This window comes from Atractosteus spatula, chromosome 4 (genome assembly GCF_055471065.1).
Source record: "Atractosteus spatula isolate fAtrSpa1 chromosome 4, fAtrSpa1.hap1, whole genome shotgun sequence".
Lineage (NCBI taxonomy): Eukaryota > Metazoa > Chordata > Actinopteri > Semionotiformes > Lepisosteidae > Atractosteus > Atractosteus spatula.
Window position 1 is genome coordinate 57,870,122 of NC_142709.1, and position 16,078 is coordinate 57,886,199.

The following is a 16,078-nucleotide window of genomic DNA, read 5'->3' on the forward strand; positions in this document are numbered from 1 at the left end:
TTGCATATCTGTGATGTTTCATAATTTATTTGCTAGCTATATGAGTTGAAAAGAAGTAACACAAATAGACACCAAGCAGAATCAATGTCCAAAAGCTGCCAACTCATTATGCAGGTACCCCCTCATCTTCAGCAGTGTAAGAACACTGGATGCAAGAGCCTTTCTCTAATGGCATGACACTGAATGGGGCTCCATGGCAACCAGAAGTTAGAAATTCACTCTTTGGTTGTTCTCAGGCCTCAGCAAAGAAAACAACGTACATTTTTTGAAGCAGAAAAACAGGCTTGATAATAGGGAGTGCAATTCTTTGGGAAAGAATGATTCAATTGCCAGTGATCTCCAGTAGAAATCAAGACATTAAACAAAAACTGTAAATTATCTATACTTTCACAAGAAGGTAAGTGGTTTTCATGTTACTTTCCCATGCCAAACTATTCCCTGTGGATAGCTGCTCTAATTTGTCTGATTTATCTTTTGTGATTTTGTGAAGACAGTAGGCTTGAGATTCACTGAAAGACCTGAAAGACCTTCCTGTATTTTGGATAAGACTGGATATTTAAGAGCATGCTTGCATTTTAGTAAGTATTGCAATGAATGTACACATGGTGTCATGCTATTTCCAGATATTTGTGATCTGCATACAGTATATTGATCTTATTCTACATCTTCAGAAAACACACAGCTGTCATATACAAATCATTTTCTTTTTATTCAAGTTTGTACTCTGAATTGTAAAACAGGCAAAACTGGAAACCCCTGCAAGGGATTTTTTTAAAAGGACTGTCATCATACAATTCTTTAAACCAGATTGCATTTCTTTTTTTCTCCAAGTTGACAAAAGATCTGATTGGACATGGCAGACAGGGCTGATTGTTTCTGTACATGGCAGAAATGACCAATCTCTGAGTAAACAATTCAGATTCTGTGCAAGAATCTCCTTTTATGTAATGTTGTGAGGCCATAGACACCTACTGAGGCCTTTAATCTGCTCTGGTTTCTTTTGACTGTGAGTGAACTAGTAAATGGAGACATAAACCAGAGAACGCTTTGAAAAATCAGACAGGTAATGTGGAAAGTGACAATTCTACAGAGTAAACATCTGTTTTGTCCTTACAGACCCCACTTCAGAATGCCTTACAGAGCAGTAGCTGATATTCCTGGCAGGCACTCTTTATTTCTCATAGCCCAGTGCTGTCATGGCAGTCCAATAAGAGCCAGAAACAACAGATTCCCAGCTGGGTGCAAACTTTCTGTTCTGTATTTTCCACAGTCCTTGAGTCTAATTGAAACTGTTTAAAATTCTTCCTGGTGCGGCCTGTGCGATGTGGAGGAACTTAAATGAAACAAAAGCAGATACTTTAGTGGAGGAGCAGACTGAGGGTTATGAAAGACAAGGACAAGAAAGGAGGCCGGAGACGTGGTGGAACTTCGAAAGCCTTTCCACCCTTAACTGGAAGCAATTTGTCTCAAAATACAGAGGGCCCTGCAATAAGACACAGCGTCAAATTAGAGAGACGTGAGACAAGGCCATCATATGCAGCACATTCCTTCCAATTCCAGTCAACGTGAACAGAGACAATGACAATTTAGGCTAATATCATCTCCCTAATGCTCCATTACTGCGCTGGAATTAAAGGTCATTTTGGAACACACAGATCAGAACTAATAAAAAAGGTCATAATGGAAAGTGTCAGCTACAAGTGCAGAGCTGCATTTCATCGCCTCTCATGCATAAATGAAAACCCTTGATTTTGTGTTTGAGGGGTTTTGTCAGTGACACGTTACCACTTACTGACAAAATGAAAATCAGAGTATCTATTAATTATTTAATCTATCTTTAAACATATTGCTAATGGCTACACAGTATTGCAGATCACATTTTTTATATACTATAAATCATATTCCTTGGTAATAAAGGTCAGATCCTGGATTTTACATTTAGTTACAATGATTCTTTAATTTATCCATTTCTCAGCACTCCCAAGAACCAGGGTCTCCTCCCAGCTATTTTGTGTCACAGAAAGCAAATTATCTCAAGTACAGCTGTGGTAGTAAGGCTACTACGTACTAACTTCTGTGGCACAACAAATTTATATCAGATATTTTTTTGGCTAAATAGGAGACCTCAACAGTAACTATCCATGCTTGTGAGATAAACTCATTGGAGGAACTTTTTTTTTTAAGTATTCTGTCTTGTTTTATTATTGTATTTAGTTTTTGGCGTAAAAATATAGTCCAAAATAGACTAAGAGTACTGGTAGTCAAGTTTTCAATGAGTCATACTCTAGGGGCAGTTACCTCAGTCAAGCTCTTTTTTGGTCTGTCTTGCCAACAGCGTATCTTACAATCTCGTCAGCTTTTATTTTTCTTTCTGATTTTTTGTTTTTGTCAAGCACATTCTAAATGTTATAAAACAAAAAAGAAGAGTAAGTGTAAATGACTCATCTGATGCCCACACGAGGGAAGCCGTTTGCTCCTATAATCACAAAGTACGCAATTACACGTCTGTGCTTAAGGAAAAGGATAATCATTTCTAATGTGCTCCACAGCTCCTGTTGTGTGACCCCTTACGAACATTTTCTAGACCAGCGACTAATATCCTGCCTAGCCACACACTCTATGAGTGTGGTTTATTTTGAAGTTCAATAGCAACTATATCATGCTAACTATATCATAACACTGTATTTCAGAATTATGAAACTGAAATCAAGATTGTGCAGCTTTGAGTGACTGCTGATATGCTTTTTTAAATGGTTATTTATGTACTGAAATGTCTGCAAGATAAATCATACAGTTCTGTTAAAATGGATTCTGACCCCTGACATTGAAAGTAGTCACATGCTGCAAGTCAGGGTTTTCATTTCCTATTTACAATCTACCATCCTTGTTTTTGTTGCACACCCATGAGCAATATCGCGGCCAGTCTGTGCCACTGGCAGACTTGGGCTCTAGCCCATGGTGGACACACCATTGATTGATGAGACATGTGCGGATCTGTGAATGAATTAATCTGACTCATAACATATTGTAATGTGACTTGCCTTGAATCTAATAATGTTTTTCTATTGCAAGGATCACCTGGCCCACCAGTGACTGATGTTACATAACTTTAAGGAGAGGCAGACAAACCTCAACAAGCAATGGTCTGAGTTAGAGGCCTGAAGATTTAAGGTCATGATCTTCTGGCTTGAGGGACGACGTCATGCTCATGTAAATGAGGTAGATGGAACAAACCAAATTGTAGCTGTTTTGAAAGTGAGGTTAGTCTACGGGGGCTTGAGTAAGCATGCTGTACTTATGTGTAAAAAAACCTAGATCAATTGACTCCAAGGACTCATGGCTGCCTTTCTCCAGAACATTCATTATGAACTCCATTCAGTTGAGGATGATACTCTTAAAGATATGAAAAAAACCTATGGGCGTGAAAAGATCATTCACTCCATTGAGATCAATTTATTTTATAGTGGCTCATTAGTCAAATGCAAGCCTGTGGTGTTGGAGGCGCATTACTCCCACAAGATTTAATACAGAAATAACAGTTGCTATGGTGTAAAACGACAGCCCTTTCACGTGGATTTTAAGTAATTTTCTCTCTAAAGAAACATACAGTACATCTGTTAGGCCAGGGTTTAATCATGATGATGATGAAATCAAACAGCATTTTACTTGGTCAAAAAAACAGGCTCTGTAAGAAAAGCAAGGATGGGAATTATTTTAAAAGTTCAGTACTGGGGTGCAATTACTGATCGCTGTGATATACAGCTTTGGCACAAATTCAGCAGCTGAAGCTGAAAATGAGGGCCAAAATAATACTCTTCATAACAGATGTACATGTACTGCATTATACTGCACAGCACATAATACAGTAATGTTGCCAAACTGTGGTAAAGGAGAACCACAGTATACATTTTCTTGACAGAAATCTCTTATTTAGTAATGTATTGGCAATGTAAGAATGCAGAGCCCTTGTGTAATTACTGTCCGCACACAGACAAAAGGCAATTTCAAGAAGATCTGTGATTCACCGGAATATGATAAAAAGATAATAAAATGTTTGGCTTACAGTGTTATTTTAGATAAACTGAGCAATCTCTCTGCTTCAAAACATACTAATAATAACAATAAAAAACTTCATTTACATACAGGGCAGCCAGATTAATTCTTAAAGAACCCTTGATTAAAAGGTTAAATAAAATGATACCTCAGCTTCTCTGATCTGATGCATGAGTAAACAGCATTAGTCAAGTACAAGTATTCACATATATGATACTTTCCATGGACTTATTAAATCTCCATGTTAAGCAAATATTTCAGTGCCCATTTATTGAATAGCGTTACTGATTTTGATATTTGGATGAGGCTTTTGGCCCATAGGAATACTATATAGAACTCTACCTCTTGTACACATCTTAATGATCTATACTTATTACTTATGCATTCAGTATATTCTAAGACAATCTGAGTTATACAGTAACTCTTAGCTCAGAGCAATGTCTTCAGACAACAATTTCAACTCAGGAGTTTTATAGGACACGGAAATAGTGGTCAGAATTATGAAACTGAAATCAAGATTGAAGTTTAAAAGTTAGGAACTACCAAAATTAAAATAAGTAATTTTATTAGAACCTGCAATAATCTACTTAAAACATTTATCCCCCTATCAGAATTAACAGAAAACGTATCTACTGTATTACCAATTTTCCCAATGAGCTTCCCCAATTTACAAAACACAAAGTAACTCTCCATAGAAACTCCATAGACAGCAAGTGTATTAATTGTGGATAGCTTGAGAATTAAATACAAGTCTGAGTGTATGGTAGATGTAGATTTTTAATACTTTTTATTTTTCTAAAACAGAAATACAAGAAAATAAGTGGTCTAAATGAAATTAAGTATGCCTTTGTTTTGGGGGACAGCGATCAACATTATGAAGATAATTGTCATGTGCTGATGGATTAAGGGTACAGCATTTCTTTAGTCTTCAACAGAGAAGACTGTGAGGGAACTTCATAAGGTTATTCTAAATCCTAAAAAGTATGATAAAGTTGTACCATATTTCTTAAGATTTAACTCAGCAACAAGGATATACATCTAAGTTGTAATTAAAATAATTAAGAGCACTCAAGGTTTAAAATCTAATGTATCATTCACATAAACGATATTGCACTATGCAATGTATGGTGAGACTGTTATTAATCCATTCAGAATCATTCAGAATGTGAATAAGCAGCCAGTTTACAAAGTTTTGCTGGTGTTTGGAATGGCCAATTCAGTGTGTTTAAGCAGACTCCCCCGGTTCGCTTGAAAATGACTCAATGAGTCCCACAGATAAATAAACTGGTAGTAACCAAGGGCCAAATGGCATTATCTTATTTTTAACCTTCCTTATGTGCTTCAGTAAATACCATGAAATTAACTTAAAATGTACTACTGAATCAAAAGCTCAATAACTAGTGCATATTGCCCCTGAATGTGTACTGTGAAAACGTTTTGGTCCAAATTTAGTTTATATGGTGCTAATAAGGTTTTACTTCACGGTGATGTGCTTGTCTATTTCAAAAGGGTACTCACTTTCTCTATTGCTGTTGCTGCTGCTTAGAATTTCTGAACACGCATAATAGTTCCAGAGGCTCCAATGGGAATATTAGGAAAGGAGGAAAAAGGTTTTTTATCTCCACTGAGTGAGCAGATGCTTTATTTGAAACCAGCATCTTAATGCTTAGCGTTAAAATATACCTCCCATCTGAGCAGGACTTAAAAACAAAGCCTAGCTTGAATTTCATCAGATCACAAATAACGAAACGAAAATGGAAGAAAAGATGACACAGAGCTTCAAAAACGTATGTACAGTATAACAGCCTGTTAACACTTCAATTTTTTTTTAGTTTTTGAATTCTTGGAGGAAACATAGGCAACTGAACTAACTTAACAGTGGGAAAACAATGTTTTAAGGAAACTGAAAGGTGTGATTTTTGGCTCTTCAATAACATAACATTCCTCTTGTTATTTTAAATGGTGTATATGGAGCCTGAAATTACTATATATATTACATTTACTACCATTTAATATGAAATTTACAGCAAAATCTGGATTAAACCCAGGCATCAATGTACTGTACCTGCCAATCACAAATTTCATATCTTTAACTTGATGGTGTATTTCCTTTCGAAAATCACAGAATAACAAATATCCACCATAAATTACCAGTATAATTTAATTAGATGCAATGATTTATATTTGGATTGCTTATAAATGTCAAAGAATACGATTAACCCTATAGAGGTTCACTTTGCTGTATATTACTGTACGTCAAATGTCGAGAAAACCTCAATAAATCCTTGTGAATTTGCAGTAATATAAAAACAGAGTGGCATGATGAAGTATGACAACACGAAACTGTGAAAAACCATGTCATTAAAAACAATGCCAAAGCGATCTAAAGTAGAGCTAACCACCTAGAAACTTAGAAATGTGATCTACTACGATAATTAATAAATTTACTACAATTCAGAAGGCTAATTACTACACTATCTTCTTATTACAGTACATTGTACAGTACATTGTACCACTCCAAGTTAATAGGCACATACTGTATCATACTGTGGTTGGGCAGGCAGTGTCAGCTGGTGCTTTGCTATAATTGGTTGAGACATAATTTTCCCAGATGGCGACTGGAACTCCTGTCTTGGTCTCATGAATCGGCTTCAAGAGGCCAGTTTGAGGTACTGGGCTGCTGGAGGGAGTGGGAGCACCTACCTGGAATGCACAAGCATTTGTAGCTTGTCCCAACACTGCGGCAAATTCCATGAGCACAGGGGTTGAGGGCACAGAAGTCAATCAGTTGTGCACAGGTAGGCCCTGTGTATCCAGGACCACAGTTACAGCTGTAGGATAGTCCATCAGAGTAGCAGCTACCATTGTTCTGACAGGGGGAGGAGGCACAGGGGTCTATCTTCTGCTCACAGGCTGAGCCCAGGAATCCTGAACAGCAGCAGAGAAAACACAGCTACACATTTCTATCCAGCGCAAGGGGAAACAAACATCGGAAGAGTACTAAATAAAGCAAGTTACTGTATAATAACAAATTTAATAATATCTCCTAGATGTGGAACACACATAGTTTAAAAGAATCCAGAAACTAAAACACACATTTACTGTATTGTCATGGTGTCAGATACAGTATCTGCAGAAAAAACTCAAGGCCCATTATATAGGCTCCATTCTTGAAAACATGAGGCAGGTCAGATTCTGATGATATACAGTACAGTATATGTTACATGCAATTAAAAGAACCAGATGGAAGAGAAGAATTTCCATTTATTATTGGTTCATGCTACTTGATGTTTATAAGCAAGAGTACTGTTATAATTTGAGTTTGTGTTGGCAGGGTCATAAGCCCAGCAAATTACTATATATATATGAACATTAACACAGAAAACATTACAATTAACTCTAGCTGACAATTTAAGTGTGGCTTATTTGGAAATGATAGGCGTTTGAACAGAAATACATTTAATGAAAATCACTGTTGATATTACCCCCTCCCCCCCAACCACTTTCGTCCTCTGTGTCACCCTCTGCTCTACTGTTGCACGCATTAAAGTCATTTATGACACCTCAAAGCTCTCATTTGATACAGGTTTTGTTTCACACCTGGTTCTGACTCTGCCTGTTCTCCTAGCACATTCTGCCAAGAAAACAAACATAGAAAATGAATTTACAGAGAGAGCTGCAGTGAAATAATAGTGTTCTGCCTTTTACAGTAGCTTCACTGTGCCATATGGATACTAGAAATACCCCCGCTCTGCTTTCCAGACCAAAAAGTAGGCTAAAAAGTAGGAGTCTACAATATTCATTGCAAACAGCACAGATACGTTGCACATTGTGTGTGTTTGGTAGAACTGGCTATACTGTAGTTAATGTTTTATAGAAAACCCATAGCAGCTGATAGCTAAAGACCTTGAGGGATTCTGAAATTGTGCTTCACTGTCAAGAGACTGCCACTCCATTAGCTGAGATGTCTTTGCATATGAAATACACACAATAAGAATGATTTTCTCTCTTTTTTATTTAACTTGAATCGATTTTATGAGGGGCAGCCACCTGACATATTGAGCATATCTGCCAAACGAGATAGACTGTGACTGTGCATGATTTAAGTTACTTTCAAATGATTGTGACACTGTAGATTCCTAATCAGAGCCAAACAGGAGGGTGTTGAGGTGATAATATGGCCTCCGGGGGTTCGGCTGCTAAGACTAAATAAGGAAAGTAATGAGATTACATAAATGAACTGTCTTTTTTTAAAGGGATGGGTGGAGGCAGTTAATATGTCCCCTAACTTATACAAATGATGTCATAATGTGAAGTGTAACTTTGATTCCAGGAATTAGGAACAATGAACAATCACCTCTGTTTCTGCTCACATGATGTCATACACTCACTGGTCAAAATGTTAGGAACCCCCTCTTAATGCAAGTGCTGGGCCTGAGCAGCAAGAACAAATGGTGTGGTGTGCATGGTACTAGGCAGCCTGATCCCATCCCATAATTCTAGCAACATCACCTCTGGTTGAGCTGGTGATGGGGGTAAGGCAGGTGGGATTGATCCCCCCAATCCACCACATTTCAACAGACCTGAGATCACGGAATTGCTTAGGCTACTTAAGATAATGGAAATCTGTCTCAGTCAAAACATCAGCTGCTTGTCACTGAGAGTGTACTGTATATGCGTTTGACCGGGGGTTCTTACAGAAATAGGGAACGACAGTGGGTAATTGCTATTTTTTTAATGCTATAAAGATCTGCCCAGAACCTGCAGTGCCTGACTAAAGCCTAATAAAAAAATAAGTGTGTTTGGTCTGGCAGGTATTACTGGAATAGAGATTTAATAAATGTATGTTACCTCTCATTTTCAAAATAAAATAACACATTAAAAACTAAAAATCTTCATTTTTTGGCAGGGAATGTACATCCTTCCCCGCTGAACAATTCCTGTATTTTAATAAGCATCGGCCTTAATGGCTGTGATGGGCGGACTGGCTCTCCTCCTGAAATGGTAATACACATAGTTTCTCACATTTCCTGGGAGCTGGTAGTCCAGAAGAATTTGGTCAGCTATTGCCAATTATTGCCTCACACATGCACAATGTCTCATAGCAGGAGTCCCAAGCCTGTGCCATTAAAAGCCACAATCTAACGATTTTTCCAGGTCTCTGCTGAAAAGGGCTGGATGGACCAGCGGAGTGGTTAGTGTTCTGGATTCCTGAGGAAAGGTGGGGATGATGCTATTGTACCCTTAATTCAGGCATCTTACCCAACAAATCCAAGTTTATAAACAAGCACTAAATTTGTATGGGAATAACAACTCACTTTCTAATGAAAATGTCAGACCGATCAATGAAAATAAATATCTAGTATAGCTTTGACTTGAACGGTATAGGACAATACATAGGTTTGCCCAAGACTTATTAAAAAAACAGATATCCACACGAGCAAGAGTGTCACTGCTTTGTGCTTATTTCCAGCTCTGACACACCTCAAAAGAAAGGACATCAGAGTTTATAACGGCCTTAAAGAAGATGAACCAAAAACCCTTTTTTTTCTTTCTACTTTGATCTAAATATAGAACGGCTACAGTACAACCAGCTGAATCGTAATGTTGGAGATAGGAAAGAAAGCACTCTGGGGAATATAGGTTTCACACAAAGGAACAGCGGTGAAGATTTAGATGACAGAAGATACCAAATTACCTTTTTTTTCAGGTTTTACAGAGACCCAAGGGAGTAACAAAACAAATAGAAAAGTACAGAAAATATAATAGTTATAAATCAAGCTCAGTCTATTCAACAAAGTATAACAATTGTACACTGGTACAAATGCATCTCTCAGATCACTATAGTTTGATTCAATCTGTCTTTGCAATACAACATTTGACTTCCAAAGCTTGAAACAGCACATAATGGCTGTTCTTCCTGTTAATAATTGCTCAAAAATATACTTTTTCTGAGAAATTCAATTTTGAGATCTTTCTGGTGAATTTTTTGAAATATGAATGTTGAACGATGATTCTTTCCTTGTAAAAATATAGTTCAAGCAGCATGTTTATTTGCTGGTCAATTTTTGTCTTGTTATTTTGTTTTGGACAAAGTGTAGGTAAAATATTACAGTTAAGCTTCCTTCTGATCATAACCATACACCACAGCCAGCATTTGTCACCAAGCAATTGATATTAAGTATAAAGAATAAATATTGTTTGATTTGAGACTGCTTTTTAGTTACTCAAATGTCTGTTGACAAGAATGAGTTAAAAATCTGTTTTACACTGAATCATATTTGTACAGAATTATGCTTATTTTCACTTTTTTAAAGCTGCTAATTCTGAAAGCAGGTTTCAAATAAAGTTGAGCATTTTTTTGTAGGGCTGGGAATTATTTCCCCATTGCAATGTGACCATTACATAGTTCATAAAATATTTAGTGTTGTTCCTGAAGAAGTCCACATACTAATTAAAGTGCACTACAGTTATCCCCCTATTGTTTTACACTTTGTTTTTTTAAGACTGCAACAAATTAAAATTAAATGGCCCCATCCATACACTTCTACATCCAATTAATAATTCACTCACAGATCCATTATTAAGTAAGTGGCTTGACAAAGTCCCATGAGTTAATTTCTATAAGGATTTTATCTTTAACACAAAAAATACCCTTAGCAAATATCAGCCTTCCGTGGCAAGTGTTGTTTTAAAGAGAAGGCTTTTATTGCTAGTACAGTATGTTGTGCTGAAGGGAGCACGCAAGCAACTCTGTAATTTAAAATTGGTCTTTTTCAGTTTTTAGCCTGGATTTACTTCATCCCTGAAAAAAACTATTTCTACTTTCTAGGGGGGTTTAAACCTGTAGTGTAAAGACATTTTATATTTCTTTGTGCATACATATGCAAAATACTAAGGTGTAATTTATACATGGCTAATTACTGTATACAGTATTTTACTATATATATACTGTATACCCTTCCAAAAGCCATCAGAAGCAACCAAGATCTATGCCATTATTTGTGCCTACCTTCTGGGCATTGACAGCTGTACCCAGTGACACTACTGGAGCAGGTGCCTCCATTCTTGCATGGTTGGGAGATACAGTGATCGATTAAAGCCTGGCATCGCTCTCCTGTGTACCCTGAAAGACACAGATTAATGCACTTCTTAGCTCTTATTCTTAGAGGAAATCAATGAATTGTTGCATGCACTAAAAAGTGAAAGTCTCTTATAGATTATAATTTCATTATATAGGGCGAGTATTTGTACACACAGGTGATTATAATAAGGAACAACTAAATAAAAATTCGATTTGTACCCTCTCTGTATGCTATTATGAACCTAGAGAAATCCCTAAATTTATGGGAAATTACTTATTTAAATAATTAATTTGGGTGCTACATTATCTTAAGTAACATACTGTACTGTACTGAGTAAATCGTGAATGCAACTAAGAAACCTTTGAAATACACTAAAACACTTCCCTTCTTAGTCAGATGGCATGTCTAATACAAACCTTCTGATCAGATACATCATTAAATTAATAACAATTAAATTACTGCTGTTTCAGTATGCAATGACTTCACAGCAATCACACTCGTTCAGATCAATTAGACCTTATTAGTGTTACAGAACATCGAGTTGCTGCATTGTTAGATGTCTCTTGCTCTTACATAATGCCATCTGCACAAAAGGGATTTAGTCATATAGTGTAAGACTTAATTAAGATCAGTGAAAAGCACAGAAAAGAGATTGTTTTGATAAATTACTGCTCTTTAAATAGTCATGGAATTACCAGGATATTTGCAAATCAACTTAAGACACTTTGCACCATAGTGCACTTCAGAATTGTCATATCAATGGCATGACAATGATACAATATTGTCCACATTCAGTGAAACAAAAAAAATTGCCAAAATCTTAGAAGGAGATTCCTCAGTCTTCTGTGTTAATGCATACATTTCTTTTTTGTAGACTAGTGAAATCTAAAATCAGCTTTGAGGTGCAGGAAAATACTATGTTCCATCTGCAACTAAAAACATTACACCTGAAGAAGGCTCTATAGCTGAAACGTAGTGTTTTTTTTCTTTACCTTTCAGCATAGAATGAACCTTTTCCTGTTCCTTTAACAAAATATGGAAGCATACAAAATATATGATATGATATGACTCCTTGTCAATCCCATGAGAAAACAAGGCAGAACATGCAGAACACGCCTGAGACTGTTCTCTTCATTGGAAAGCCTGCAGCCACTGGGACCTTCCCAGCTGAGACTAGACAGGCCTCGTTTATTACGCCTCCCCAAGTTATTTCCCATAACGTTTCCTATGAGCCCTTGGAGGAGCACATACAACAAAACGGAGTCTGTTTCAACAACTGAAATAATAAAAGTAATTACAGAAGACTCCCTCTATTACCATTGCATGTGTGACTATCTTCACCATTTGAGAATGGATTTTTGGAGATGCATCTCAGGACAGAGTTGAGTCGGCCAGGCTGTCATCTGGCTGCCAGCAGTGATCCCTATGGGAGCTGCATCACTCTTGTCAACACTAACTCTACTGTAGGCATGGTGAGGCTCACAGTGTGAATATGAAGCTCGCTCATCTGACAGCATGTTTCAGAACAGAGCATACACAATCTAAGTGCATGCCTTGCTGGCACACAGGACTCAGTGAAAGACAGAATAGAAAACAACTGGCAATTCTAAATTGGGGAGTATAAAAAAGAAAAACCAAAACTGGCAATTCAGAGTTTTGTTTTTTTCCAAAAGAAAACTTTTAGAAAACAGGTTGACCCTCCTGCTACAGATCTGGTCTGGGTCCGTGATTAGGATTCCCCAACCAGTTGCATACATTTGGCCAAGAGCCCCGGGAGGTATATGAGCTCCTAGCCAGCTAAGTCATCCCTGGTTTGTCATACAATGGCAGCTCCTGTGGTGCCTGTGGACTTGTGGTGGTATTGGTAAGAGCTGCAGCTATCTTCCCTCTGATGACAAGCTGCTGTTGGAGTAGTGGGACTTCCCTGATGTCTTCATTGCTCCTGCTTGTTATCATTTAAACACATACATCATTGGAAAATAAATTCTCATTTACGATGGAGATTCTGTGTACCCATCAATAAAAGTACAAATCCAAGTGAAGTACCTTGCTCAATGGTACAACAGTAGAACCTTGCAGTTATAAATTCAGAGCCCAGAGTCCCTGGGAGGAAGAATAAAAAAACCTCCTTCTTAAACAAATGAATGTCCTCACATATTAAAATAGATCCATTATTCACTGTTTTCTCTTCAAACACATGTTAAGAAGTGTAATGTGAAAAATGGAGACCAGTCAGACATATTGTGACTTTCCTGGTTTCATACCATTCTATGTAGGCACACTTTAATATCAGTGAGTCCAGTCTTGTTCTTTATCATGGCTTCTTTGCAGCTCCTGCAGTAGATCTACAAACAATCTCAGCACAAAATTACTGTTCTGACAAAGACACATGGATTTCAATTAAAGATCAACTACTGTACATGTACTGTAGGTTTCTGAATCTTGAAAAAGCAAGACAAAATATCTGAAAAGAGTCTTTAAAAAGTGAAAAGGTGACTGTTGGATATACGGCTTAGAACATATTCTCTGTGCTTTAGAAAGTCATCTATTATAACTACAGTGGGTGCGCAAAACAATTAGAGCTAAAAAAAAAGAACTAGCAGCCATTCCAAGTGATTCCTCTTCTCATTGTCTTTGAGCAGTAGGACACTCCCAGCAGGAAGAATGAATAAGATTCCCTTGTAATTTATTTCTGAGGAAAATTATTTTTTTATATTTTTTGACAAACAGAAGCTGTCAAACAGAGGATGGCAGTATTATGTTTCCCCGAATTACAAGAAGTCCCTCCTGGCTAAGCCTCCAGCTCCCAAATTATTCACTTTCACATTCTCGTGAATCATCAACAACAACAAAAAAATCACAGCTTCCAGCACTGTAAGTATCCCCTTAAGTGAAGAAACATATCAGCTTTGATCACTGTCATCACTTAAGAAACATACAGTACAGACCAGATTCCTGATACGATTTGAAAAGAAATTAGAGAATAACAGTCCAGTCTTCTTCAAACAAACCATCAGGTCACATGTTTAGACAATGGGTAAAATTTCAGGATTTACCAGAAGAATAAAGGTGCTAAAGTTTGTTGCATTCAACATTACAAAATACAAAAAAAAATTGTCCTTAATATCTCCCTTTCAGAACAGCTTCACACAACACCCTTCTCTGCATCTGAGATACTGTACGTTAACCTGAACTGTGTTGAGTGTTTGTCACAAATGTTAATGAAGAGTGATCACGCATGATACACAACACCAGGCAGGAAACCACACCACTCATATTACCTAGTTATTTAGTGATTCCATTCTTGGATATCAGTTATAAATGATGAAGCCTTTCAAGTCATTCTTACAAGCACTTTGTCATACTGGAGTCGGTCATCAGCACCGAAGAGAAGGCTGATTAATCCCAGTGCTTGCTTTGAATGAGATGCCATTCTAGTTGTCTAAATTTGTCTTAATTGATTAACATGCCAATAGTAAATCCAAGTTCATTTGTTGTGGTAATGTTACTGATCCAGGAAAAAAAAGAGGCTACGCAAAATTTTACTATGAGAATTAATGCCTAAAATGACACAAATACCCATACTTTAAAGTTTATCAACACATACAGGTATTTCACGAGTCTCAGCTTTACAGTTATAATACATTCTGACCTTCTTTTTTCTTTTATTGTAACAGTGGAAATCAAATCACTGCTGTATAATGTACATTTAGTTTAATATTAGCCACTAGATGAATGTCTGGGATGAAAATAACCACGATTAATGTCTGCAAAGAACATTTCTGTATGAGAAATTTCTCAATGTAAATAAAAAATTCCAGCTGCACTCCAGCAAAAAAATGATGCACATGTGCTCTCCCACCCCTAGGGAAAGGCTTCTCCTTCCAGTGTTAGTCTTGCACGCGAGGGGCTGCAGTCACACAGCCCAGCATGAGTGCGGCTTCATCACAGGGTCAGAGGCTTTCCAGGTGTTTAGAGACCAGTGCAAGCCAGTTCATCACCTTGCACCAGTTTCATTTTGATAGCACTTGTACCACTTGAGTAACCCAAATGGTCCTTGTCAAAATAACTTCAGGAATTTGTGAACTCAGTGAACTCAACATAGGAGACTTGATAAAATAAATTAGTGTACCTTTCTTATTATAGGTATAATAAAACTGTCCAGTGGCTCAACCAGAAAAGTCACTTGCTAAGAGTGCTGGTTGAGCCCTATAGCCTGCAGTGTATAACATCAACCTCCACTAATTCCTAATCATTCCTAACATCAATTCCTCACAACTAGGCAACTAACTCAAGGTAAATACTATGTAGATACTCCTTCTCTCCCTCGCATTTGTCTTTTCCACCTCCACCCCATCTCCACCTTTACAACTGTCCCTTGGTCACTCCTCACTGTGCATGGGGACCTAACCTTAATTGTTAGTTAAGGTTATTCCTAGTGAAATGGAACACTTTTCAAACTCCTAGCTAACTCCTGCTAACTCTTCTGCAAGGCACTGTGGAGCTTAAAGTGTGCTAAATAGTGAAGAGCTAAGGCAAATGGCAACTGGCAATGGGCATGTCTCATGTAACATCTTCCCATGAAAGGTGTGTGGGATGCAGTGTGCAAGATTCTAAAACTCCTTATTCTAGGATTGAAGCCTTGATAGCTCAGACAGCAAGGGTGTCTAACTTCTGACTGGAAGGTCCTTGGTTAAATCCCAGGTAGGGGCAAGTAATATAGCTTGTTCTAATTCCTTCCAGATACCTCCCAGGTCCATTCAGCCTGCTTTCCAAACAAGTACTGAGGGTTAATCCTTCTGGGGGTAATAGGCTGACTGGAGTGTGATGCCAACATACATCACCTCCACTTCCAGTGTCGGATGGTCAAGAAAAATGGTTGCCCTTGCTCCCCTGTTATCCGTGGGCCTTTATGGCTGGAAAAGAGACTGACCTACCTT

The 16,078-nt window shown here is 37.5% G+C and overlaps 1 protein-coding gene across 1 annotated transcript in view; it reads right to left on the reverse strand.

The window, feature by feature from the left end:
* The window catches only part of dner (delta/notch like EGF repeat containing), a 70,334-nt gene that overhangs the window by 7,866 nt on the left and 46,390 nt on the right, over positions 1-16,078 (reverse strand). Inside the window, exons 7-8 of the mRNA XM_088914762.1 lie at positions 11,066-11,179; positions 6,757-6,981 (exon numbers count right to left, since the gene is read on the reverse strand). Coding sequence (XP_088770888.1) covers positions 6,757-6,981; positions 11,066-11,179 — 339 coding nt within the window. The remainder of the gene's footprint in view (positions 1-6,756; positions 6,982-11,065; positions 11,180-16,078) is intronic.